A 25,340-nucleotide genomic window follows, 5' to 3' on the forward strand; every position below is an offset into this window, starting at 1 on the left:
GCCTTTCTTTACGGGCAAGCTCTTATCCCCATGACCTTTCTTCATGGGCAAGCTCTTGCCCCGAGACTGCCTGACTTGGCTTCACTCCCCTCGAGGGTCGAGCAGTGCTTGGCCCTGCTGCTGAGGGTTTAATGGAAGACCAGCTCGCCCCTTGCTATGCCCGAGGACAGCAGCTCACTCCCCACAAACCCACACCCTCCCCATTTCAGTGCCAAGCTGCCGCTCAGGCTCCATTTGGCCCAGTGAATACCGCAGTTAAACAAAGCAATTCACCTCCCATCCGTTCCCGGGTATGGAACAGAGCAAAAGCAAAAGATTTCGTTTCATGTATACCCATGCGTCTGGAGACCTGGGTTTGGATTGCGATACTGTCAGGAGGCAGCCACCTAATCCCTGGTAAATTTCATTACCAAGAAGATTACACTCGGCTGGCAGGAGCTGCTTGTAAATAACTGCTGCGGGTTAGAGGCACAAAGAGAAGTGGGGGGCGGTGTTTAGGTGTTTAAGAGTGCAAGCGCGTGCACAGGCATAAAGCGCTGTCATTTTTGCACATAAAGACTGACACAAATGAAATGAGTTGCATCATTTTGGGAGTTCGTCCCTAAACTGAAGGTGCTTTCTTTCGCTTGAATTGATTAAACAAACGTAAGAAACAAAGAGAGCCAAGTGGACAAATCTTTCTGTGGCACGACCTTATTTCTCACGCCAGATAATACACTCACACAAACTCACACTGGGAAAATTGAATCTGAGCAGCACTGGGTGCTGTTCATTTCAGCACAGGTGCCTGCATGCATGCTAAGGGTTGTGCTGCTTCCTCTCTCAAGGGCTGGAAAGGAAAAGAGAATCTCTCTTGATTTCCCTCTGAGCAATCCTCAGTCTCTGATAGCAGGAGATGCGGCATTATTTGCAGCCCAGGCAATTCACTTTTTATCAAGAAACCCAATCTGCGGCAATTTCTGACTTGTGAAGTTTGGTTTAAAGAAGGCAAGTTGTCAGCTCAAGTGTAAAATGATCAGAGACAATAATAGGGAAGGAAAAGGTAAAAAAAAAAAAAAAAAGTATTATTATTTCCTCGTAGCAATTTGGAGGACTAATTTTTAATGTGTTGAGGTTACATGTTAACTCTGCAACACAATCTAAGCTAAGTCTTTACACCTGTGTAATTAAGGCATTAAATGAGGAAGTGTACTGGAGGTACCTGGGGTAAGTTCTCAAAGGACTAACCCCTTGCAGCAACCTGACTGCTAACGCAAGTCACAAAATCAGAATGTTTTACTTGCCTTTTCCTACTTATTTCTATTGTCACGCTGTGAATTTTCCCTGATGCAACCGAGATCACACTTGGATTCTGGCCTGAGCTTTTACGTTAATATATGACAATGAAAACCCATGGCCCTCCATGTGCTAAAATGCTGTTGTGTGGTTGGAGTACCAGCAAGACCTCCTGACACCCTGGTGCCAGAAAGCCCTGCCCACTGGCGTAACACCAGCTCACGTGCAGAACTGTGCATTCACAGGCATGAATTAAATCCGACTCAGAAATACGCTGAAGATCACTAAAAGATATAGCTCACTGCAGTTTTTTTTCTTCTTTTTCACCATCAACCATAGAAAGCTTTATTCCACGCCGGATCACGCTTTCAGTTACAAAACATGTGGCGAAAATAACAGTTAACACGCAAGATCTGCCATATTTCTACTTGCCTCTAGTTTCATACTGGGTTTTCCAGACCGAGGGATACAATAAACCTCTCCCATTTTTAAGATAATGAATATATCTAATGGTAGCAAATAAAAGGTTTTTATTTTATTTTTTTTAATTTCATTTCACACGTATTTTACTCCTCCCAAGTCACCATTGTTAGTGCAACAATCCAGCACAGTGCTAGTTGCTGAGGTATATGTGGTTAAACTAATTTCCCATTCAACCAAAACCGCAATGTTTTCCCACCCTTTTTTTTATTATTATTATTTTAAAGGTACTGAAACAGTATATTCACCATTACAGATTGTGTTTTTTTTAAGAATTCCATTCTAAAGAGTGGTTTTGTACTAGTAACAGGCTGTAGAAAGCAACAGCCTTATCTTTTATCCCCCATAGAACTCCTGCTGTACTTTTTTTTTTTCTTAAAATATATTTTGTGCAAAATTAAGTTCTATGTAGGTCTGTACCATAATTTGGAAAAAACTGTGTATAAAATGTACGTAATTTTTAAAAACAATCCCAACATCGGACAACAGAGAAAGAAGAAACAGATCAGATGCAAGTTTTCACATGAGAAACTAAAGAGAGTATGTTCTTAAAGCTCCAGGAATACATTCTTTCAAAAACCAGAATGCACTTTGGTCATTATTAAACATTAGTACAGAGGCAAATAAAATACAAAATGCTTGTTTGTGTTGCTTTATATATAAAAATATTTTTATACCACAGAAGTTTAAGATACATTACTTCAAATCTTTAAAGGTAATGAAGATCAAATCTAGTATAATGTCCAGACTCTTGTAACATTACTATTGTCATTTTTCACTGTGAAGCCATTACTTTAGAAACATAAAATGTGAGAATACTTGAGCCAATATTAATTCTCCTAATATAAGTGGAAATTCTGTTGAACGCAACTTAATTGTACAGGGGTGACCATTTCTTTTTGTCACGATGAAGAACCGCGAGTCAGTAAGACTGGTCCACATGTGAGGCATGGACAGAAGGCAGGGGGAGAGGTGGGAAACCAAAGGCTCAAGCTCGCTGGAAAAGCACTAGGGAGGAATGGGGGGAAAAGGAGGTTATCTGAAGACACAAATATGAGAGTACATGGCTTCATCAGTTCTGCTGCCCACCAGAAGAACTCGTTTTCCATGTTTAACTGTTCTTAAACTTCAGTGTGGTATGAATGGCATATACTATAGTGGACAAGAGGAGAGCATGTATCTTACGCTCAGTTACTCGTAGCATTCGTTCACCAGTATGTCTTTTGCCTGTTTAAATATTCAGTTTCACCATATAATATATACTGCTCCATAGTTCACCATAATATATTCCAATTAATATACACTTATATGTATATATATAAAGTTTCTCATTAAAAGTAACAATAAAAAGTGCAGATATTGAGCATGCACAGTCAGAGCTGCGCAGAACAGCCCAGTATTTCAAATAAATACAATATTTAATTTTTATCAAAATATCATACAGCATGGTAACCATTTACAATTATTGCTCTAATAAAAGTGTTAACAAAGAGCACTTGTTGACCTGTTATATAATACCTTATTAATATCCCAGGGTACTTAAACTGAAGTTTTCATCAGTTTAGATCCTGGAATTACTCAAAATATTAAAAATTCCCACTTGCTTCTAATACTAATATAAAATATTTCTGCTACCTGTCATACTGTATTGTCAGTACCTTGTTTTTTTGTGTCTTCTCTACTGCAACCAAACATCTAGTGATGTTCTGTTGTCCTTGTAAATGATTGGTGCAAATGCAATATTCTAAGCTTTTACCACACTTAATCAAATATCAAATGATTTTCATATGCAACTAAAAATGTTCAACATTGGCCTCAACTGTAACAGCAAATACGGTAATTTAGGGTGTTCAATTGCTAGGATTTCAAGTTGTCAGATGCTTGGTTTTTGACCCTTCCGAAATCTGATCTTTTCCAAAACTAAACAAATATGTTTGAAAATAAAATGTCAACTAAAATGAAAATAGAACAGTGAGAAGATGAAATAAATACAAAGATTGCACAAGACAGTCAGATGTAAACACTTCAGTTTTTCAAACGACATCCTTGAAGAGGTTGTAGCTTCTGAAATACAGATTCAGTGGCTGCTTTGAGGCAGTTTTGTCAATCAGCGAGCTTTTCTATAACACTGTTATCTCATCTTCTTTACATATTGTCAAGATTTGATCTTCCACAGCTGAAAAGGTTAAAGCAGTAAAACATTATTTCCCATCTCAGTTTTACCAAAGCAGCAATACCACACCTTTTTTCTTTTTGCATTTGCTGCTTGTTCATTAATACAAAAGTTATATTTTATATTCATTTACTTGTAATAGAAAAAAATGGGCAGATGTAAGCAAACTCGACGGCTAATTAATGGCTTTATCCTACAAACTTGCACTAAGGTGTTCCATAACCTGAATCTTGGAACAGTTTCCAGAGTTCAGAGAGGTTCAGAAAGTAGGACCTAATAAGACGGTCCTTAAGCCATGATAAAAACTACACTGTGTAACGTTAGTCGTGGTAATACTGTATCTACTGTAATACTTTACTGCAGTGCAAGACAAAAGGATAGCTTGCATCTCTTTGCATCCAAAGATGCAAAGTCAACAGTGAGGAACTCAAGAGAGAAATCAGATCTGGAATACATGGATAAGTTAAATAAGGTCTTGTACTTGCGTGTATAAGTGTTTCTGTATTTATGTCTATGAATTCTTCACGATCATGCCCTAAATAAAGTTAGAGCACCACAAAAATGTGTAAAATGTTAAAAGGACTGCTGTGACAAATACATCACTGTTTTTCTGATATAGCTTAAATTTCACAACCATTTTCAAACAATAAATTTGCTAGTTAACACAGTTAAGAATTCACTAATTTACAATATACGATTCAGCTACCATAAGTCTGAACACCATGGTTAAAAAAAAAAAAAAAAAAAAAAAAAGAAAAGATGCTTAGGAAGTACTTACCTTTAGATTAAATCCAAGCAAGTCGCTGATGACACCAGAAACAGCAGACAGGATGACAACTTGGGTGATATTATAAAGCAGTGGATTCATTGTAAGCCCATATAGCCTAAAGGGACTGTCCAGTTCCTAACAACGTGAAACAATGACATTGTTAAAAAGCAGAAATGACACAACGGTTTGTTCATTTAAGTATCAGAAGGAGCATTTATCCATTAAAAACTACTTATTTTCTTGCCTTAAGTTGCTTTAAAACATTAAAACAAACTGGACTATGAGAAAATAGAAATAATGTTTCAGGTGTCTAAATAATCCTTCAAAAAATTGGAGATTACCCATCTAGAGCATCTATCAATTTGCTCGTGGAGACAGGAAAGCAGAGAGCTAGTTCTGCTGGTACCAAGGTGCCAACCTTTTAGAATTCCTTATAATTTTCCCAAAATCATCATCAGCATTAAAAAAAGCTAACAGAGGAATACCTCGCTACTAGGAAAAACTAACAAAAATGTCTTTCCTAATCCCTTCCTTTTCCATTAATTTTGAGAATAACTAACAATGAATATAGACAGAAAAGGAAGATAAAGGATTAAAAAGAACACTAATAAGCATTTAACTGCAAATATTTTACATCTTTATTAGAAAAATCAAAATACTAGCCAAAATTAATCTGCAACAAATTTGAACAAAGCAGATTTTTCTTGTTCTTGGTGAGTTAATAAAGTCACCAAAACACTTCTGGCCTAGAAATATATCAAAAGAAGAAAAAGAGTTTTTAAATACAACAATTAATTATATGAAGTATATGAATTATATGAAGTATATGAATTATATGAAGTATAACAACTATCACCACTTTGGTTGTCTATATTTTCTAGCTTTAAATTCATCTTCATTCTCCTGCTGCCTTACATCCTGAGTCTTGAACAAGATTTTATAAAACAAATTTTAATAAAGAAGAATTTCAGAGCTCTGACTCTTCCTTTAAGAAGAGATGAAATCAGAGTAAACTACGTTTCAGTTTAGACGTAACATGGTATTAAACTCTGCTGCAAATACAAAAGATACAAAAGACATGATTCTGAAGAGAACAGAAGAGAATTTATTTAAGGGAAAAGCTTTCAGCTTGTGGATTCATCTTATCAATTTGGGGAGTAAGAAAATAGTAAGCATATTCATTGTAGCAATCTTCAATAAAAGCTTGAGGATCAAAATGATCCAAAGACAAAATTAGAAAACAAGTTCATTTAGCTGCTGGGCATGAACTAAGTAATTTTGTTGACCACTAACTACCAAGAATTCATTTAAAGCTCATATTAGGTGGTTTGGAAGTCCCACCTCACATTTGGGCATGTTCTAATAGTAACTAGGTGCTGGTGTGGGATTTCTGTCACGGATCCCACCCCTCTATGGGAAAGACCCTGTCGGTACATTTCTGGAAAGAGTAAAACATGAAAAAAAAAAAAAACATGAAAAATGGTTTGAAAACACTGAGAAATACATTGAAAACACTCAAGTGGATCACTGTAAAAGTTCATCAGCATCCTGGCACCAACTGCAGCTACTTCTCACCCCACCTACATTATCACATCTATATCATTTTGTCTAGTCTACTTGTCCAGTCTCTTTTTGAATCTAGATAACCTTCCTGCATCCACAGGATCCACTGACAAACACTTCCACTAGTCTGCTTCCTTCTGTCTGTTCCAAATCTGGCTCCTGAAAGCTTTGTGGTCCCTCTTTGCTGTATCAAGAGATACTGCCAGTAACTGTCAGGCTCTCCATGTCTCTGTACCAACAGCTCTCAACTTAAGACTCTTGCTTTGTCAGTCTTCATCTCTCACATGGGGAGAGCTGCATACTTTTCTGAGATGATGGGAGCAGACACACTGCTGAAGTTGTAGTGGTGGGGAATTACTCAGCTGTCTAGAGGGAACACTCCATCATCTCAGCTACTAGCTAACCACATTAAACACAATTTAGGCTTCACCAAGAACAGCACCTTGCTGTACAGGAATCAAAGGTATAAGCGACCAGAATTCGATGTGTGGTAGGATGAGGCAGCAATGCCTTTAAGTACCCTTATATGCCCCCATTCTCCCCCCAGAAAATAAAACTGTTTTTCTTAATATGTTTGAATTTTCTTGACTGCAGAGGAAAGCTACATGGGCATTTAAAGAATTGCTATAGGTTTACAGCATGATAATCCAGTCATTCTCTCTACTCAGGGGCATCTCCACATGTGGAATAAGCAGCTATTGGGCTATACTCAAACAAAATGTTCATGTGGTACAGCTTTTTTTTTTTTTTTTTAAAAAAAAAAAAAAAAAAGAAGGGCAGGGAAGGAAAATACTTTTATAGGTGCCTAATAATCCCTAGAGAACTGTTCCATATGAGCACTCTATCTTGGACTAACTGAAAAAGTTGATTCCCTGAAGGAAAATCAAAACGCTGTTATTAAATTCCCTCTTAACCCCAGAATAACAAGTCAGCAGCAGCTTTTAAGAACTTTACCATAAATGCAGAATGTATAACAAGATCTGAGTAATGAAAGTTGAAGCTAGACAAATTTAATTTTAAAATAAAGTTTACACGTAACAGTAGAAGTGTGACTGAACACTGGGACACCTTGCCATGAGAGGTAGGGAGGCAAGTCATGAATTTTTCTGTAGTATCAAAACTTGCTTCCTTCCTGGGGAAGTCCACTTCAGGGAACTGTAAGTTATTTACTGTTAAATTTAGTGCAATAGCACACAACTAGATTTAATTGATCTTGTTTGTTCAAAAAAAAAAAAAAAAAGAAAGAATTTTTAGAAGTTTTTCAAGTGTTAAATTGTTCACTCTTATTTTGCATCCAGGTAATCTTCTGGTAAGTTTTGGACTAGGGAAATGTTTACTCTGAAGGAGAATGAGATAGTTACAGAGCAAGAACTAAGCTCCAAGACAAATGGAAGAACAAAACGGCTTGCTTCCCTGATCTATGACAAATCGGTGAGTTTGAAACAACAGAAGAACTTAGAAAAGGCAATTTAGGATCAAACGTGTCTTCCCAAGAACCTCAACCACTGGGTTGTTCCTAAGAATAACAACAATAAAGCAAGCCCAAAGCATGTCCATGTTCTACATCCAGATAAGTACAGTAATTTTTCTTCAGCACAATTCCAGAAATTGGAAGTGTTAAAACAAAAATACATTTCCTCTCACCATGATGAAATACCTCCTACCCTCCAAAGACAGTTAGTTGGCAAACAGGCTAATATTCTATTAGCAAAATCTTTTCCACTGATCACTGAAATTCTATGCAAACATGCAAAAAAGTTGGCCCTATAGTTCAAAAACACAGCTGACATGGAATACATTAAATGAAACCCGTACCTTTAATTCATATATAAATGGACCTATGTAACAATTCCTGTAAGTAAAGAAGACATCAAGCATAATCAAGTTTTAGTTTGAAATGCTGACCACTAAGAATTTTTCAGAGGAATTATTTTTGTGGAAGAATACAAGTCATCTAGTAGCTTATTATCAGAAACAGATATCAAGACTCAGAACAAAACTGCATCATTTCCTGAGGGTTCATCATCCTGTCCACCCTACAGTTCCTCCTCTCACTCTACTCATATAAAGAATAAAACTTATTGTATATAAAAATTATTTGTAACACACACTGACAGCAAATTAACAGGCTGAAGTGGTATGAACCAGTAGAGTCACTGTGACAGAGTTACAGAGATGACTTATCTCTGTATCACCTGAATCTCTGATACTGTATCACCTGAAGAAGTAACACAAATGATTCATTAAGTAGCCTATTCTCCATCTCACATATAATAGAGTAATACTGCTTTAATTCTTACCTTCAGTAACTTAGTAGCAAGTTTTAAAACGTTGTTCACTAGTGTCAGTTCCTCCTTCTTATTAGGCTTTTTCTCCATTTTCAAGTACAAGTTTATCTGATTTGAACAAAATATGAATATCACCACTTATTCAGAATTTAAAGGAACTCATTTGGAAACATTTTATAATAAAATGAAGTAATTATTCAGCATGTATATGATAGAACAGCAATGACATTTCTGCAAGCAAGAAACTTCCTTTGCTTTCTTTTTAATTTTTAAGAACAAATACTGGGCTCAGTACTTTAGGAAAATAAAATGTTTTATGATACAACATTTGACACTACTACAGGAACAATTTTAAAGATTAATTTCATCTAAAAATTGGACAAAGCAATTTTAGACAGAGTGTCTGCACATTTTTCCTTCTTTGATTGAGGTTTGTTGATTCATTTCCAGAAATTATTATACTACTATGCAGACCTTATAGGCATAAAATCCCCAAGTCATTGAATTGACTAAAAGGATAAAGCATAATTCTGCTACAATATCATTCCTTTTAAACTATTTTAGTATCCTTGAATAGTTCATGAACACCTTGATTGCAGAAAGTCTTCCCAGTGCCTTGAAAAATATGAAAAGTTATTGAATTAAACTCATTATTGCTGTAGAAGAACAGTATATCAATCATTTTAATATTTCTGCGATGCAGACTTCTTTAGATCGTTTCCAAGAAAGTTTAGCTAAGAGTATAAATGAGCTGTCTTCTGGCAACTCTGAAACATCAGCTTTCATTCCCGATTGGCCTATCTGATATACTAGACCAGGCAAAGTTACCTTGGTGGGTTTTGTTGGTTTTTTTGTTTGTTTTGTTTTTTAATTTTATTGCATAGGAAAAGTATCTTGATAAACACTGAACTATTTATTTTAGGGTGATAACAATCAAAAATATACTAAAAAATTAGCAATACGTTCAAGTAGTCCTTCAGATGAGAGACTCTAATCAGCTATAGCAGCAAAGTTACCGAAAAGAAGTGTCGCTATAGAGTTCTGTTGTAAAGCGGTTACTGAAATAAGGACACAGTCGTGTGAACAAGAGTAATTGAATTTTATCATCTCTCTCTGAAAAGGCCACTGGAAGTTGCTTTTATAATTAAGTTAAAATCAAAAAGGATTCCTAATATATTCCAAGGCAAAATAAGCTCCCCAACCACCAATTTCATTTCAAAGTAAATTATGCTTTTAGAGGCAAAGTGATTAGAGACCTTAAATAAAAAATTCGTGATTTCACCAATTCAATTTTTTTAGAAACAGGAGTAAACCAAGAATGAAGTCTAAATTTGGCAAATCTGGGGAAAAAATGTTAAGTAACAAGTCCTGGGAAGGTTCAAATCTGTTTTAACAAATTTGAACAGATTTCTCTAATTTACCCAAAAAATTACCATTCAGTAATATCCTTTGAAACCCGAGGGGAGTTTGAATATGCATATCCCCCAGCCATCCACCATACCCATTTCTGAAGCTTGAAATTGGCAAGACGACAACTTGGATCAGAACATACCTTGTATTTTTCTCAACAGGGAATGCCACAGACATACTTACTTTACAAGAGCAAATAAAAATACTTTCAGGACTTGGAAAAATTAGAGACAAACAGCATACATTTAAAAATGCCTTGACGATCTTTTAGTTTCCCATCATGAATCCTAATCATTAAATTCATAGGTTGAATATAAAGCAAACAGAAGAGCTTGGAACTTTGCTGATGCAAAGTACAATTTGCAACTTCATCTTATCTATTTGAATCTGGGGATTAAGGGATTAAGGCTTTTTTGCTCATTTGTGTTTTTAATGTTGTTGTTTTAAAGCTTCATTCTCTTTTTACAGCAAGCCTAATGCCATTAGTGTCTGATTTTCAAGGCTATGAGTTCAGAAATACTTTTTTCAGATAATCAAGTGAGTGTAAGCCAATAGTTTGGGTTTGGTCTCTCACAACAGGCCAAAACATCAGACTTTGATGCGTATAACTCAAGAACAAATGTGGCATGGTATCCAACTAATACATGTAACCACTCCAAAAGGAGTTCTATCTAGGGTGACATGCATCCTTTTTATTTTCTCAGAAACAATTGTGAATTATATTTTGTTTTTAATAAAGCACTCTCTCAGGGCCTTTACGAAGGAAATGAATTATAATAGGATAAACTGGATTCAATATATGTCTGATGACATAACACTTCCTGAGTTTTTGTTTATTTATTTACATATAGTTCTGGAGACCAAACAGAGAGACTGCATCTTTTGACTTAAACTTTTCAACTTAACTGGCTTAAAATGTTTAAGGGCTGATTCTCATGAAGAGTATAGTTTAGAAACCTAGGAAAGTAAAATAAAGCTGGACATTCTCAATCTCTCTCTTGCCTTGATCTTCATATTCTTTTACTTTCCAGTACCTGTCTCCAACACTTCTTTCCGTTTTCATTCCAAAAACAGGACACTAACTTCACTGGGACATTAGGCTACTCATAGTCTGTGGACCATCAGACCAATGCAAAGATCTCTCGGGACCTGTGCCTATTGTACTAGAGGGTCCCACCAAACTGCATGTCACGCTTAGTGTGACTGATTTGACTCCAGTCTTCTCTTTGCAGGTCTGTTCACATGCTTGTACATTTACTCCTAGATTAAGAATCTACTCTTTTTGAGTGTAACTGAACTGAGGTACTTTTCAAGAATAATTTAAATTAACTTTTTAAAATGAAATCCAAAAAGTACTAAGTAGTGCTAACATACTTCCATTAGAAAAAATGAACAATTGTGACAGTCATCAGCTTGGAGTTCATTCAGAAACAAAAATATTCTTTTTTGCTATTAAGTGCAAAGCATCAAGTGATTTAAATAAATGGTTTGTGTATTTATTAAAGGTAATGTCTAAAATTCTAATGAAGGATGAGGCTGCAACCATAGGAAAATCACTTTACCTTTCAAGTGTTAAAGCCCATATATAAGACATTTATGCTGAGCACCGCTTAAAACCAACTTCCTGTAATTGTCAATACAAAAAAGAACATTTCTTGTTCCTACCCTACCATATCTTGGATGTCTTCCTCTGACATTCCAACCCCAAACTCAGGAGATTAAGAGAAATGGAAAATCTTGCTGAGCAAAATGTTATATTGTGTGTGTTTAGAAGCTTCATATAAATGAGACTTATTTTTTAAAGACTTATTTTTAAAATGGTTTTTTATAAACATTGAAAATTATTTCAAGTCGGGAAATAAAATCTTCCACACGCTCCCAAAGTCAGGCTTATGAAGTGAAGCTTATGACAGATGACATAAATGACTGCTTATGTATTTTGCTCAATGATAATTCATTTTTTCTTATCAAAGGTAAATAGGCAGTCTGTCTTCTCACTGCCCAGCCTCATCATGTCCTGAATGATGTTTTGAACTGGTGTGAAACCTCTCGGACCAAAAAGAGAAGCTTCTTACTTGACAGTAACTGAACACGTTTAGCCTAGAAAACTATCAGCAGTACCAGACAGAGCAGAGAGGGAGTTTGCAGTACAAATGCTGAATAGAACATTCCTGAGGGTAAAAGTAAGTAGATCCAAAGCCAAGCTTAAGAGATGACTGAAAGAAGAAATTTCCATGGAGCCTAGAGGACACTATATGTAATCCTTGTAACCTAGAAGTCAAAATTACTGGACTGCAGAGTGACTCACTGCAGAAAGTAAATTTGTTTTCAAATCTTTTACTCGCAATACAATACTTTGAGAGGTCAGGCTTTTCCTTATTTAAGGACCTTTTATTTGTGTTCTGTTAAATCTTTAGTCATATCAAATGACACATATTCGTATGTCTAACCACGCTTGCTTAAAGAGATGGCTTTTGGCCATCTCAATGTTCCACACAACTTTTAAACAAAGACACACACTGCCTAGAGAAACTTAACTTCAGGTTGTAAGGATCTTGAATAACTTGTCTCACTATACCACAATTAACTCTCCAATTCAGCCTATGTTAATGCATCTACAACGCATGCTCAAGACCTACTAGAAGAATGTCTGTTTAGATAGAAAAATGTACAATTACACAAATTCTCACCTGCTCAGTAAGTAATATTGAGGTATTGCTGTATTTTTTACTGGTTTCAGATCCAAGAGTAACAAATCGTAACAGAAAAAGTGTTAGTGAAATGCACCAAATTACTAGTTCCCAATTGTAGTGACAATCAAGGAAGATCTCATGCATGTGAAGCAGCTGAAAGCAAAAAAGAAAAATTAAAATTGAGTTCAGATTAATATTTATGTTGCAACATAAGGAAAGAATTACATACCTCCCCAACTCCAAGAAAAAATTCCCAGTAATAGGTACACGGACTGTTTTCAGGCATAAAAGATTTTTGAATCATAATTTAAAAATCAAAATTTTGTTAAAGATATCAGATCTGAGAAAAGGCTGAATCAGAAAGTGAAATAAAAGACTCAGAATTTAAACGTCTTTTTTTCATATTCTAAAACAATAGAAACACGTATTACATTCTAAGAAGTTAAACACAAGTTTGAACTTGCAAAGACACCACCTGTGATGAAAAACAAAACATAGCTTCAAATATACTGAATTACATCGAAAATTTAATTCAAATAGTGTTATTGCTAAATTATAATCATTTTAAATATTTTATAGTTTGCTGCCAGGAAAACACGTTAGCATTAACTAGGGAAGGAAGTGGAAAAAATGCAACTAGAAGTAATTCAGAAGCTTCCCTGTATGCTGAAAGAGAAGTTCAAGCACAAAGCTTCGTTACTAGTAAAACTCTTATTTAAACTTAGACTTGCTTACTAAAAAATATTCCACTAGAGGGCAGGCTATTACAGCCAACAAATTCATCAACTAAGGGCAATCCCAAATTATATTTTTTTATATGTCTTTGCAAAGTATGTTTTGATGTAATATGCTAGAAGAAACAGTCTTCCAAAACCCACAATGCAATGAAAGAGGGCACATTAATAGTAATAATAATACCACCATGCCAGTAATTACACTAAGTTTCTTTAGCTATTAGAGCATGGCTAGGGGATAATATTCTAAAGTAAATAAAATGAACAATATAAATGGAGCTCAATCTTCTGAAAAGCTGTAACAGCTGTTACTGATTTTTCACTGTGGTCTTTTACCTTAACAGGAATAATCACACAAAAGGCAGTCTATTATTTTAAAAACTATTTAAGTCATGTGGGATTTCCTCACCTGTGCACAACAGATAAATACAACTGAAATAGTCAGTAGGAAGGCAGATGAAACTATGACATCAACTGAGCGCTGAGGACCTCGACGCTGAAAATAAGGGAGATGTATATATGAGTGAGAAGGTACCTAACCAGCAGTCATATTTAGTGCATCGAGTTAGATTCACACCTAGAACAGAGTTTCCTCATAGCTTGCAGTTTGGTAATTGAAGTTCAACACAGTATTAGAACTTATAAATATAACTACATGTGGATACCTCCAAAGGCATATAAGATTTAATTCAGATGCATACATGTAAAGATAACTATGAAAAAAGAACATTCACCACTTTCTCAGTCTTTCATAATGTGAAGTAGCAAATTCAATACAGCACCTACGTGGAAAACATAGGTGCAGTTGTGAGGAAAAAAGGCAAGACACTCTCCACAACGATGCCAGCACATGCAGTTTTTAAAGCACAAGAATGACATTTTCTTGTTTATATGCTGCTATCCTTCTTTCCTCCCACCCAGCAACTCAGTACAGACTATAAAGAAAAAGTGTAGCGTTTAAAGGGTACATCTTTTCCACAGTCTACCCATACTTCCATAACACAAGGGGTGTTGTAAACAAACCACCTCAATTCCCCTTTAAATAACGTATCTTTCAAAATCAAGATCACATTTTACATTAAAAACTTTGCCTGCTTGTATTTCCTGCTTTCCACACTCCCCGGTCTCCACACCACAGCTTCTTTGTGTTTTCATAATCCTTTACATAGTTCTAGAAAGGACTGATAGCAGATTTTATCTAACCTTTCTTAACTACTGTTGGAAAGGAGCAAAGATGTAAGCAAAGTTATTGCCACCACTAAAAAGAAGATTATCAGTTGCTGTTCACCAAAAAAGTGTTTCTAGAGAAACCAAACAGCTTCATCCGTGTTTAGAAAACTTATTCTTCCTCTTCAAGATAAGCATTTTGAAAAATACCTAACTTGGAAGTCAAGCCTACCAGTAATGGTAAAAACCAAAGGAGTGTTCTAGAAATTAGAGGAGCTTAGACAAAAAGAAACTGAATCAAATTCACGTTGAAAAGAATCAAGAAATTTGCCGTTAACAGGTGAGATAATCTATCATATTGTAACTACAGCCTATGAGTACACACCAGCTTTACCATATTGTCTATTTGTAAAAGAGGTATCTGCCCTACAACCCTACCGTTCATTTTTCTTAAAGATTGACACTGATGGCATAGCACTTGACAAAAGACATGAACAGAACTACAGGACACCACTCTACAAATAACTGAAATTGAGACATTTTACATCTACCAATGTAAATTAAGTTCTGCAGGGTTGGTCATTTTTATGGTTTTATAATAGTCCTCAACAGGGCCAGTTAGAAACTCTTTATAAAAATGATTATGCCTTTGGTCACTTTCATTAGTGATGGTGTTTTAAGACTGAATGCATTGATCCATGCAAGTAGGTAATGAAAAGCCATTTAACATCTAAGATGAAGAAACAGCCCACACAGAGAGAAAATGTTTGTGCAAAATACAGGAGAGAGTATTCAGTTGAGGCAATTCTTGGACACAACTTTGGGTAAAACTCTGTAATGGAACCTGAGAGAGATTAGACAACTAAACAATGCTAATCCCTGAGTCTCTACTAGTAATGAAACATGAGTGATACTCATTATACAGGACTCCTCCAGAAAACTTAAAACATGAGATGGCTGCAGAGCTTCAATTAGTTATCCCATCAATGTCATGAGCAGATGGTTCAGATCCCCCTGAAGGGCAGCTGCTTCAGTAGGATGAAGTTTCAAAAAAAAACATCTAACGATGTGGAGAGTTTATAGATACCCAAGGCAGAAAAGGCAGCAAGTGCCATCAGTAGTTGTCATGACATACCAGTTACAATGTACAACAAGCCTGATAAGAAGGAAAAATATTTATTAAAAAAAAGATGACAGTGAAATCAAGGGCTTAATGACTAAATGCCATGCTGTAGGCACCTAACGCAGAGAGAAAAATGGAAAAAACCTTGCAAACAAAAAGCTGAGATAGTACGATCCTTTTCACAAAGGATCATCAGAATGCTCTGGCTTGAAAAGAGCATTAGAGGGATATGAGGAGATGCTCAAATGTTATGAGTTGTCTTGCAGATTCTACTTGGGCATAACTTCTAGCTTCACGTGGTGCATATGCACTCACAGTACAGAATATGCATGCAAACTGTCTTGCTTCATAAACTCCTTGTGTGTTAACAACACTAACTAGTGGAGCTCTTCACGTTACTGTCAGTATTATTCCACAAGTGGTGATTTACCCAATATATTCACCTGAGACACTTTTCTGCTAGCATTAGTTAACACAAGACTTCTACTCTGAACATACTCATATTCTATACCAAGTTAAAAGACTAGACATTTACTTCCTCACAATCTGGTTGCTTGCAGATGCTGCTGGCCACAAGTCACCAAAATGAAGTGTATAGAATACATGTACACCAACAGGAATAAATTCATATAGGGGGAAATTCAGACCAGAATACCAACTTTTCATCAAGAGCATATGGGATATTGTACATTTTTCCTACTGCTTTAATGTCAATTATTTCACCTTTAGATAGGACCTGAGAGAAAGCCACATTTTTATATTCTGTACTTTCTTCAAACGGAAATGAGGAACCTCTGATTTTCTTGCTCTTCTGGCAGATGTTAGATGACCAAAAAGTTTGGCAAAAAGTAGCCTCTGCAGAGAAGAAAAATATTAATTTAACTATCAATTCATTTTTGAGGGCACTAAAAATAAAATGGAGAAAAAGCTTCACTTAATATGTCAAAGTAATATACAACATATCAATGTAAAGTAAATTATGTCAATTATAGTGCAGAAATAAGAGAAGCATATTACTAATAAGAGAGGATACACTAAAAAGTTGTAAAAGTCCGCTTATTCTAATGAAAAACAAAATTTAGCCACACCTCCTTTCTTCAAATTTCAGATGACAGACATGCAATGCTATTGAAATCTGGGAGAGAATCAAGCCAGCCAATCACTTGCATTAAAGAGTGCTCATCCCAGACCTTTCTTCCAACAGAAATGATAAGTAAAGCAGGTTAATGCTGTTCTACTGCATTAAGTCCCATGTTTTAACCATAATTTGAGAAAAGAAAGTACAATTTTTTTCTTTTGTGGACTAATTAAGTACCCACACTCTGAAACTATTAAGCTAAAAGGGACATTCTTTTTAAAAAGTTTAATTGCAAAAAGCAAGCAATAAATTAACAGGTGTATTTCTTCAGATAGCAATGCTCTCAGTCTCTGGCCCTGGGACAGATCTGCCAGCAAAGCAGACAAGACTGTCCACTAGGGTCTGGACTGAACTGTTTTGAACTGTACTGAAATGTTTTGAATGAAACACACTGGTGGAACAAACTAGAAATTTAGGGAGCTTTTACTGAAGTTTCCTTCTCCTTGAGGAAAACTGAGACAAACTGGGACATGTCTAAGGACTGGCCAATGAGTTGAGCCAGAAATCTGAAATAAAAGATAAAAAGTTTGCCCTCAGAAATGCTTTTCTGGATAAAAGACTTAGCTACAGAGCTCAAAGGAAACTTCAGTCATTTGCATCTGGGTCATCTCCTAAACTGTAATACCACCGAAGCGTTTGTCATCATTGATGTATGAATCTCCATGCAATGAAGAACAGAAGTTTCAAATATCCACAAAATCAAAGAGAAAAAAAAATTAACACTATTTTGTTTCAGGTGAATCCTCTTGGTTTATTTTATGTACCTGTTTGTATGTTCTCTCTGCTACACACAGCAGGAAAAAGAAAATCCACACTAGAGACACACGGACCATGAAACTTATGACAACCATTGAGAGAACCAGTATGTCTCCATTTGATCCGAATGCAGTAATACAAAGTTCAGTGGCAGAATGTGTAGCTAGCTGTTCCAAGTCTTTAGCTTGGGAAAGTCGAAATACAAATGGCATTAAGCCCAAGATTAAAGATATGACGTTTCCAAAAATCTGATAACCGATTCCTGGTATATAACTGTTCACCTAAAAACAAAAGAAAACAAGTTTTATTTTTAATTTTGGAATTAATCTTGTCCTTATTAATGTTACTGTGTTACTGTCACAAAGAATACTTTATAATCTGATACATTACATGAAACCTTCAACCAAGCATCTTCATAACTTACTATTAAGAAAAAGGAAGTCCTCAAGGAGCATTTAATACATAGCAATCAAATATGACAATTAAAAAATACCGGCAACATAACATGGCAGTGCAAACAGTTCAGTGTATATTCTTACATTAAAAATTAATTCAGCGCAGAATTAGCAAAGTACACCAGTCCGACTGTGTTGCTTACATCCTGCATATTACTCCTGTTTGTGTTTTGTTTTTAGGTTGTAAGTTTTAATGGAATCCATGCGTTTACAGTGCATGTAGAATTAGAATTCTGTTGTGCTGGCTATGGCTTTATTAAGGTTTACCTCTATGATGACTGCATACAAAACTGTATTGGTTCTGAGTCATGTACAGAGATCTGAACCAAGTTTGTGAATACAGTGCTTTTAACAGGTTGCAGATGGTAAGTATCAATTTGTCAGAATAACTGATTGTTGTCTTGAACTATGCTAAGATTTTATGTTCAACCCTACAAAATATCTAAATTGTCTATTCTGAAACAGAGTACAACATCAATTAAATGTTTATCCACCTGCTTCCTGAAGAGTACTAGGAAAGGCAGAAGTGAGGACTCATGAGACATTCCACTTCATTTTCTAATCTTAACTTCAGCATTCAAATACTCAGACCTGCATAGTCCTAACCCAACATACTAGTTGTTCATAAGAATCAAGAAGATAAATAGTATTCATGGCATATACCACCTTGGAAGACTAAAACAGAGGTTGGCTATGTCACTAAGCACTTAACAGAGCAAAAGTATTTTACTGTCCCAATACTTAAGATTCCGTATGTCTTATAACTGTTAGTAATGAGTAATCTGTGCTATAAGCCATGCAGCCATAATGCCAATAGCAGATACTTTTATAAAGACATGTAATGAACTTCTTTTTGGTTGTGCTTAGAGTACTAAATTTAGTATTTGTGTAAAGTAAAAAGAATACTCACTCTGTTCATTATCATACCACTGATTTCAAGCACAGACATATCTGCTTTCTTGCATTCATTACCCTCCCATACGATTGCACTTATTTTTTCTAGTCCTGGATTCAAACTATGGATCCAAGGCAAGTGACTCTGGGAAAGACAAGGGTAATATTTCGTGAGTGATATCAAGCTATTGTTATGTCAACTTTTATTTGTCAGCAATATGCTGATGAAAAAAAGCCTTTAGACTGACACAAAGATTGTTATACAGCACTCACTTCTACTACATCACTATATGTTACACACATTCCTCAAAATCACCCACTTCTTTTTCAAGAAATATGTGAGTACAGAGATTTGTCCTTCCTCATATTTTATTTTCTAATAACTTGGATTCAGTGTGGTTGAGGATTAATTGGCTACCTTTTTTTTTTTTTTTTTCTCAAGCATGTCAGAGAAGAGTGAGGAGTGAAAACAAAGATCTACCTATAAAAGTCATCTTTAATTTTGCCACCCATTTAATGGAATGTTGTTATTTTTCTGATTTTTATTTTCCCAACAGTTTAAAAAGTAATAATCTTTGGTTCAGCCTAGGGTCAACATTTTTTTAATGATATTTGCATACTTCATAATTCTTACTATGAATAAAGTCCTCCTGTGCTAACCATAGTCTGTGGAAGACTCAGACGGGTAGGACTTTGATCAATATATCCTGCCCCAACAGCCAACTAAACCTGGCCTAACGTAAGGAATGCACTTAAGGCTGCATATTTATTTACTCTAGATGGAGAGGAAACAAGTGAGAACTGAAAGATCTGGAAAATGTTGAGGCAACAAGTGCTGCTGCAGCCACTTCTTGATTTCCCTCAGCCCCGTCTCACTCTTCTTTGTTACAGGTGATTAAAACTGCTCTCAGCCCTGCTTGGTCAGCTAGCCATGTGCATCAAAGTGGTAGAAGGGTTGGTGTTGGGGGCATATTTTTAACAGTTTAATTTGCCACCGATTAAAAGTGAAGTTTCGTTTTTTATTTTTATAACTTACTTTATCAGTATTTGAAATCGTCCTGTACTGCTGAGTACTCAGTAGTCTCTCTCTCTTTTTTTTTTTTTTTTTTTTTTTTTTTTACCATTAGAGGGGGGAAAAAATGTAACTATGTTGTTAAAATAAGACAAATATTCGTTACAGAAGGACCTTTTTAATCACATATTTCCAATACCTCCCTCCAGAGGGAGTATCAACACCAGGAGCTGAAACTCAAAAATTCACACAATCTACAATAAAAGGAAAAAAAAAACATTGCAGAAAAACAAAGTCAATTCATATAGTGCAATTCAATTCTTTATGGTAAGGGCTTCCACTTTAGTGTTTATATGGAATATAAGCAAAAAGATATAAAATAAATTTAAAAAGCAAAGAGTGCATGAAATCCAAATTGCTATCTCTGTTGGGTTTGGGGTGTTTTGTTTTATTTGTTTGTGTTTTGTTTTGTTTGGAAGGGGGAAAGGGGATTATAAATACATCATTTTCAGTTCTAGTTATGAGTGAAAAGCCTGTCTTTTGAGATTTTTTCTTAGCATTAATACCATCTCTTGCATAACATTCCTTAGCACTGATGTATACAATACCAACACACATTACACGCTTAACCAGAAAAATATTTCACATTCTCCACAACTCTTTACTTAAATGGCTCCAATTAACACGCAGCATGCAATTTAGAGATAAACCTAGTACTACAAACATAACTGGCACTGTCTGACATCCAATTTTTTTTTTTAAATCAAACTAAAACTAATACTTGATTGTAAATTATTAACTATTGACCGTGGATTCTGTCCAACATTAGCCGAAGGCAGACTGCTACTGAGCTGTTACCCAACAAATCCTAGAATTTTCAGAAATGACTGCCAATATGTTGCTGCAGAATAGCATTAAAAAAGTGAAATAAAATGATTTAGTTTTAAAGTAAAAATAAGTATCTTATCTAAAAAATTTATAATTATATATATATGTAATATCATATGTCTATACATATAGATAACGTTAGATTTTACATATGTTATCTGTTCAGTTATATGCATGTATTATATATATATTTCCTTCTGTTTCTTGATTTCCCTCATATACATAATGCCTGATACTTGCTCACAAAAAGTAATTCCATTAGAGACAAAAAAAGGACAGAACCATCTACCACAGGAAGCTTAAACCACTGAGTACTCGTCCTAATATCCCAATACTCAAATATTCTGCAGGCTCTTTCAATATATTGTCATATCCTCTTCATTTGACAAATTAATGACTGTGTAGTACAGAAATCCAATTTTCCTTGTTTTAATTCTACCAAATCACTTTGGCTTTGTTACTTTCATTTAATATGGAGTTCGTTCTCCCAGGCCTCCTGAACATACGATAAAGCTGATAAGACTGAAGATGTGTATGCTGTAAAGGTCAAAAATAGTGGATACCAACCTGATGAAATGGGTCATCTCTATATTCTTTCTTCACACATGGATTCACTTGAGGGCTTTCCACATCTGTTTCACTGGAACACGAAGAGTGGCACTCTGCACAGTGTAGGAGGTCCTCCCACAGCACATCTTCAGTTTCTGATTCTGGCCTTGCACTCTCAGAATCTTGTCTGGAGCTTGAACACCGGGAACTGCAGCTAGTACCTGATTTAGGTGTATCCTGAAATTAAAATATTCGTTGGCATTAACGCAGCTTTTGTATTCAACTTTGTCTCCACATAGTAGAACAACTATAAAGCTCAAACGCAGTGAGTTCATGTTTATCTGTTGATGTTCCAATCCATTACCTTTCTAATCAGAAAAAATTATGTTTATTGAAGGAGCGTTTATTGAAGAGGCTGCACATTGTTAGACACCATACAAACAAATAACAGTGGTCCCTGATTTGTTGTGGGAAGGGTCATGTAACGAAGGATCAAATCACACGCACTATTAAAAGGAAATAACAATTTTACAGCTTTTTAAAACTCATTAATTTAGACATCAGGAGCAATTATCAAGCCACAGACTCCAACTCTATCTCAAGCTTCTGATTTATTAAGTCTCTTTCAAAACACATTACAGCTTCATTATTTTAGTGAAAATGTAAAAGACACTAATGAGGCTTAGGGATATGAAGACTAACCTGCAATTAGTATAGAAACGTGACAGTGAGTAAAACCTCATTGACAAAGTATTTTTAAATTATTTTGCCATTTTGACTTTCTCTCTCTTATTGTTTGAGCTGAGCTACTTTAGCTACTTAAAAACATACTTTTTTTTTCCCCCTTAGTGTAGCTTTTAAAAATATTCACAGAGAACCTAGATGAAAGCAAGATTAAGGGATTTAGGGGACAGTTTCCCTCTTCAGCTCCACACAGAAATTGGGAATAGATGGAACAAAACACCAAGCCTTAGGTATAGTGACACTGCACACAGGCATGTGCAGACTGCCTACTTTAGTTGTAGATTGGCAGATTCAGAACCGTATTGCCACACTCACTACTCACCATACTGTAAGGGACTCTTTCTCTAGAAAGGGCAAGAAGGAAGAAGGTCCTGGAGGAAGAAGGGACAGATATTTCCAGCCATCCAAGACCTGAGGCACTCAAACAGACTTCCAAACAAGCAGCGTGGACACAATTTTAAAAGAAAGATTGCTATGTTCCAGAAATACACTCCTAAATGTAACAGCCTATAATAACAAGGGAGTTGACTCTCAATGTCCAAATTACATACCACTGTTCTTACTGCTAACATACCTTCTCAAAGACAAAGAATGTGAACTTGTTTGAAGATAGGTATGCATCAGGTGTAGAGAGAAAGAGTAGACATACCCCAAATTAAGAATGTGTGTGTTCTGCAGTCATACATAAAATTTTAATTATTTTAAACGAAGTGTACTTGAGGAACAAGCGTGCATGATTATTTTCAAATTTTACCCACACCTTAGATAATCCTGTAGAAAAGCAGTAAGTTTGGGAGATTTAAACACCCCAATGCATATATATAAAACAACCTAATGTTTTCTTCAGAAAAAAAATGCAGACCTTTAAACTGCTCTCAAGAGTTAGCAGAATCGGTTTCCTGCAAGACAGGTCGGAAGTCTTAAAAGCAGTACCATCCTACTCATCACCATCATCTGGCATTTTCAATTCCCTTTTAGAGCAAAATTTATTTCTTTCAGTTTATCTCAAGAATATACCCAATTTTCTTCACTGAAAAAATAATCAAATAACATTACAGCAGGCCTACTAATTTAATATGACTTGTAATGCTTTACCATCAAAAGAGTTACTTGTTCTTCCTGAAAATATAGCTTGATATATTTTATGTAGCCATTTTGTAAAGAAATACATAGAAAAAAATACTGTTAACTCTTTTCCATTCTTTTATAAAGCGAGAGATAACACCAATACAAAAGATAGTATCTGAAATTTTTTTTCTTTAAAAAAAATCTTTATAGAACACAGTCACTATAGGGTATCATTGAGTGAATAAAGTAAGAACATTAAAATCTGACAAGTAAATATCAAAATAAAGGAAATGTAGGACAGAAGTTGAGAGCATATACACTGACTTCACTATTTTATTTTTATTTTTTAAATACAAAGAAAGCTTTCACAGATTTGAAAACTATTGTTTCATTTCCTTCGTAATCATGTGGGGGGAAGAGAGCTGGTAACAAAAAATAAAAGCTTCCTCTTTCATGGCATCAGTCAGAGAAGTAAATGGGGAACAAGTGTAAAGCACTACTGCCAAAGCTACACAGAGCAAATGTGGTCTCTTCAGCTTCTGAAGATATCGACACAGTCTTTCCTAGCCAACATTTTAATGCTTTAAAGCTCTGAAGCACCCTATGGAAAAAATACATTTAAGATAAATTTGACTGTAATCATGTCTTTCCGGCTGCAGTAGTACTTAGTCAAGAGACATCTTCTGTAATATAAAACTGAAATATTTCCAAGTATTGACCTGTTCTGTTAGCCTGAACCAAATATGCATAAGACATTTAACAGTTAAATGAATTAGTGTTCTGTGTTTTTCTAACTGAAGTTTGTGAGAAATAAATGAAAGAAGAGAAAATTATATAGTTTGCTAATGTGCAAAGCTTAAACTTCATGGCAATTATTATCAGAGAAAGTAATTATTTGAACCCTTCTAAGAAGACATTGGTTATATCAAGTAGAAGGCTTTCTTATGATGCTTTGCCTATTAAACCCACCTATAAGTGGACTCTTGCTAGAGCCAAAATTACTCTTTACACTCTTTTCTCATAATCTTAGGGAAAAAAATAGCCTTAAAAAAAACACACCTGAAAGTTTCATAAATCCATTAAGTTGCATACCATCAGCAAAAAGGGCGTAAACTCTTTAAAACTGAATGTGAACAAGCGAGCACAAGAGCATGCACGGGAGAGAGAAAGAAAGTCTCTCCCCTACACACACCTTTGTCTTTCAGTGTCTGAATCCTTACCACTAAGGATTCCACTAATACAGAATCAGTGGATTCCTCCTCTTAGCTCTGATGTCATCAAGTCTCTTAAAATTTCAATATTTTGTGTGTTCTTGTTGCAATACAATAATCACAATTTTGTTGAGATTTCAAGACAGTATTTTAATGACTTTCAATAAACATGAAAGAATGAAAATTCAGAGGTAGCCTGTTAGGTTTCTTCACAAGAAGGCTAGTGAATCTCAAATATAAAGTAAATGGAGAGATGAAGCAGCCCTAGCATGATGAAAATTTGAATATTGCCAATTACAACTGTTTCCGTAACAAATCAAGTTTCTAAAGTAGTTAATTACAAAGGAGTTAGCAAAAATCTGATGCAAGATCTACAGGATATATTTTAGAACTTTAAAAAAAATGAAAAATAGGATGAAGCTCAAATCAACTGAATAAAAAACTCAAATACAAAACTCTGCCATTTGAAAACGTCCCTCTCCCCCGCTAGCACGGCTTCCAATTATTATAATCCTAAAATTCAGTATAAGAGAAAAGAAGGTTGAGAAAAAAATATACTCAACAAGAACCCAAGAAGTTTTAACAGTGTACAGAAGAGAGGCAACAAAAAAGACTATACCTCCAGAGGATAGTGTTTCTTATAATGATGAGATTTCCTGTTTCGAAGTGTGCAGTCACTAGATGCGCGCTCTACATTGCGACGTAACGAATATCCAGTTTCAGGCCCTTCCTCACTAGAAACTTCATCTGATAAATTTGTCACAGTTCTGTGAGCATCCTAGTGCAAGAAATATAGCATTACTAAGACATACACTCATACTTACCTAGTCTTGTTCTAAACTATTGAAATCAATTTATTTCTACAACAGTATATATATACTTGGTTAAATTAGAAATTAACGTATTTCCAATTCTAAAAAATAAGTGGCACAGCAGCCATTATAAAATAA

At 35.3% G+C, this 25,340-nt stretch overlaps 1 protein-coding gene across 6 annotated transcripts in view; it reads right to left on the bottom strand.

Annotated features, from left to right (window-relative positions):
* Nucleotides 1–2,267: 2,267 nt before the first annotated feature.
* PHTF2 (putative homeodomain transcription factor 2) overlaps nt 2,268–25,340 on the bottom strand; it is a 67,748-nt gene continuing 44,675 nt past the window's right edge. For all 6 annotated transcript variants that reach the window (XM_035549255.2, XM_035549257.2, XM_035549261.2 and 3 more), the window contains 10 exons: nt 25,010–25,168; nt 21,386–21,604; nt 18,935–19,063; nt 17,578–17,850; nt 16,399–16,530; nt 13,795–13,881; nt 12,649–12,804; nt 8,561–8,656; nt 4,707–4,832; nt 2,268–3,931 (listed from right to left, as the gene is read on the bottom strand). In XM_035549255.2, the coding sequence (XP_035405148.1) occupies nt 3,911–3,931; nt 4,707–4,832; nt 8,561–8,656; nt 12,649–12,804; nt 13,795–13,881; nt 16,399–16,530; nt 17,578–17,850; nt 18,935–19,063; nt 21,386–21,604; nt 25,010–25,168 (1,398 nt within the window). In that variant the 3' untranslated portion in view covers nt 2,268–3,910. The remainder of the gene's footprint in view (nt 3,932–4,706; nt 4,833–8,560; nt 8,657–12,648; nt 12,805–13,794; nt 13,882–16,398; nt 16,531–17,577; nt 17,851–18,934; nt 19,064–21,385; nt 21,605–25,009; nt 25,169–25,340) is intronic.

The sequence above is a fragment of the Cygnus atratus genome, chromosome 1 (assembly GCF_013377495.2).
Source record: "Cygnus atratus isolate AKBS03 ecotype Queensland, Australia chromosome 1, CAtr_DNAZoo_HiC_assembly, whole genome shotgun sequence".
In the NCBI taxonomy this organism is placed as follows: domain Eukaryota; kingdom Metazoa; phylum Chordata; class Aves; order Anseriformes; family Anatidae; genus Cygnus; species Cygnus atratus.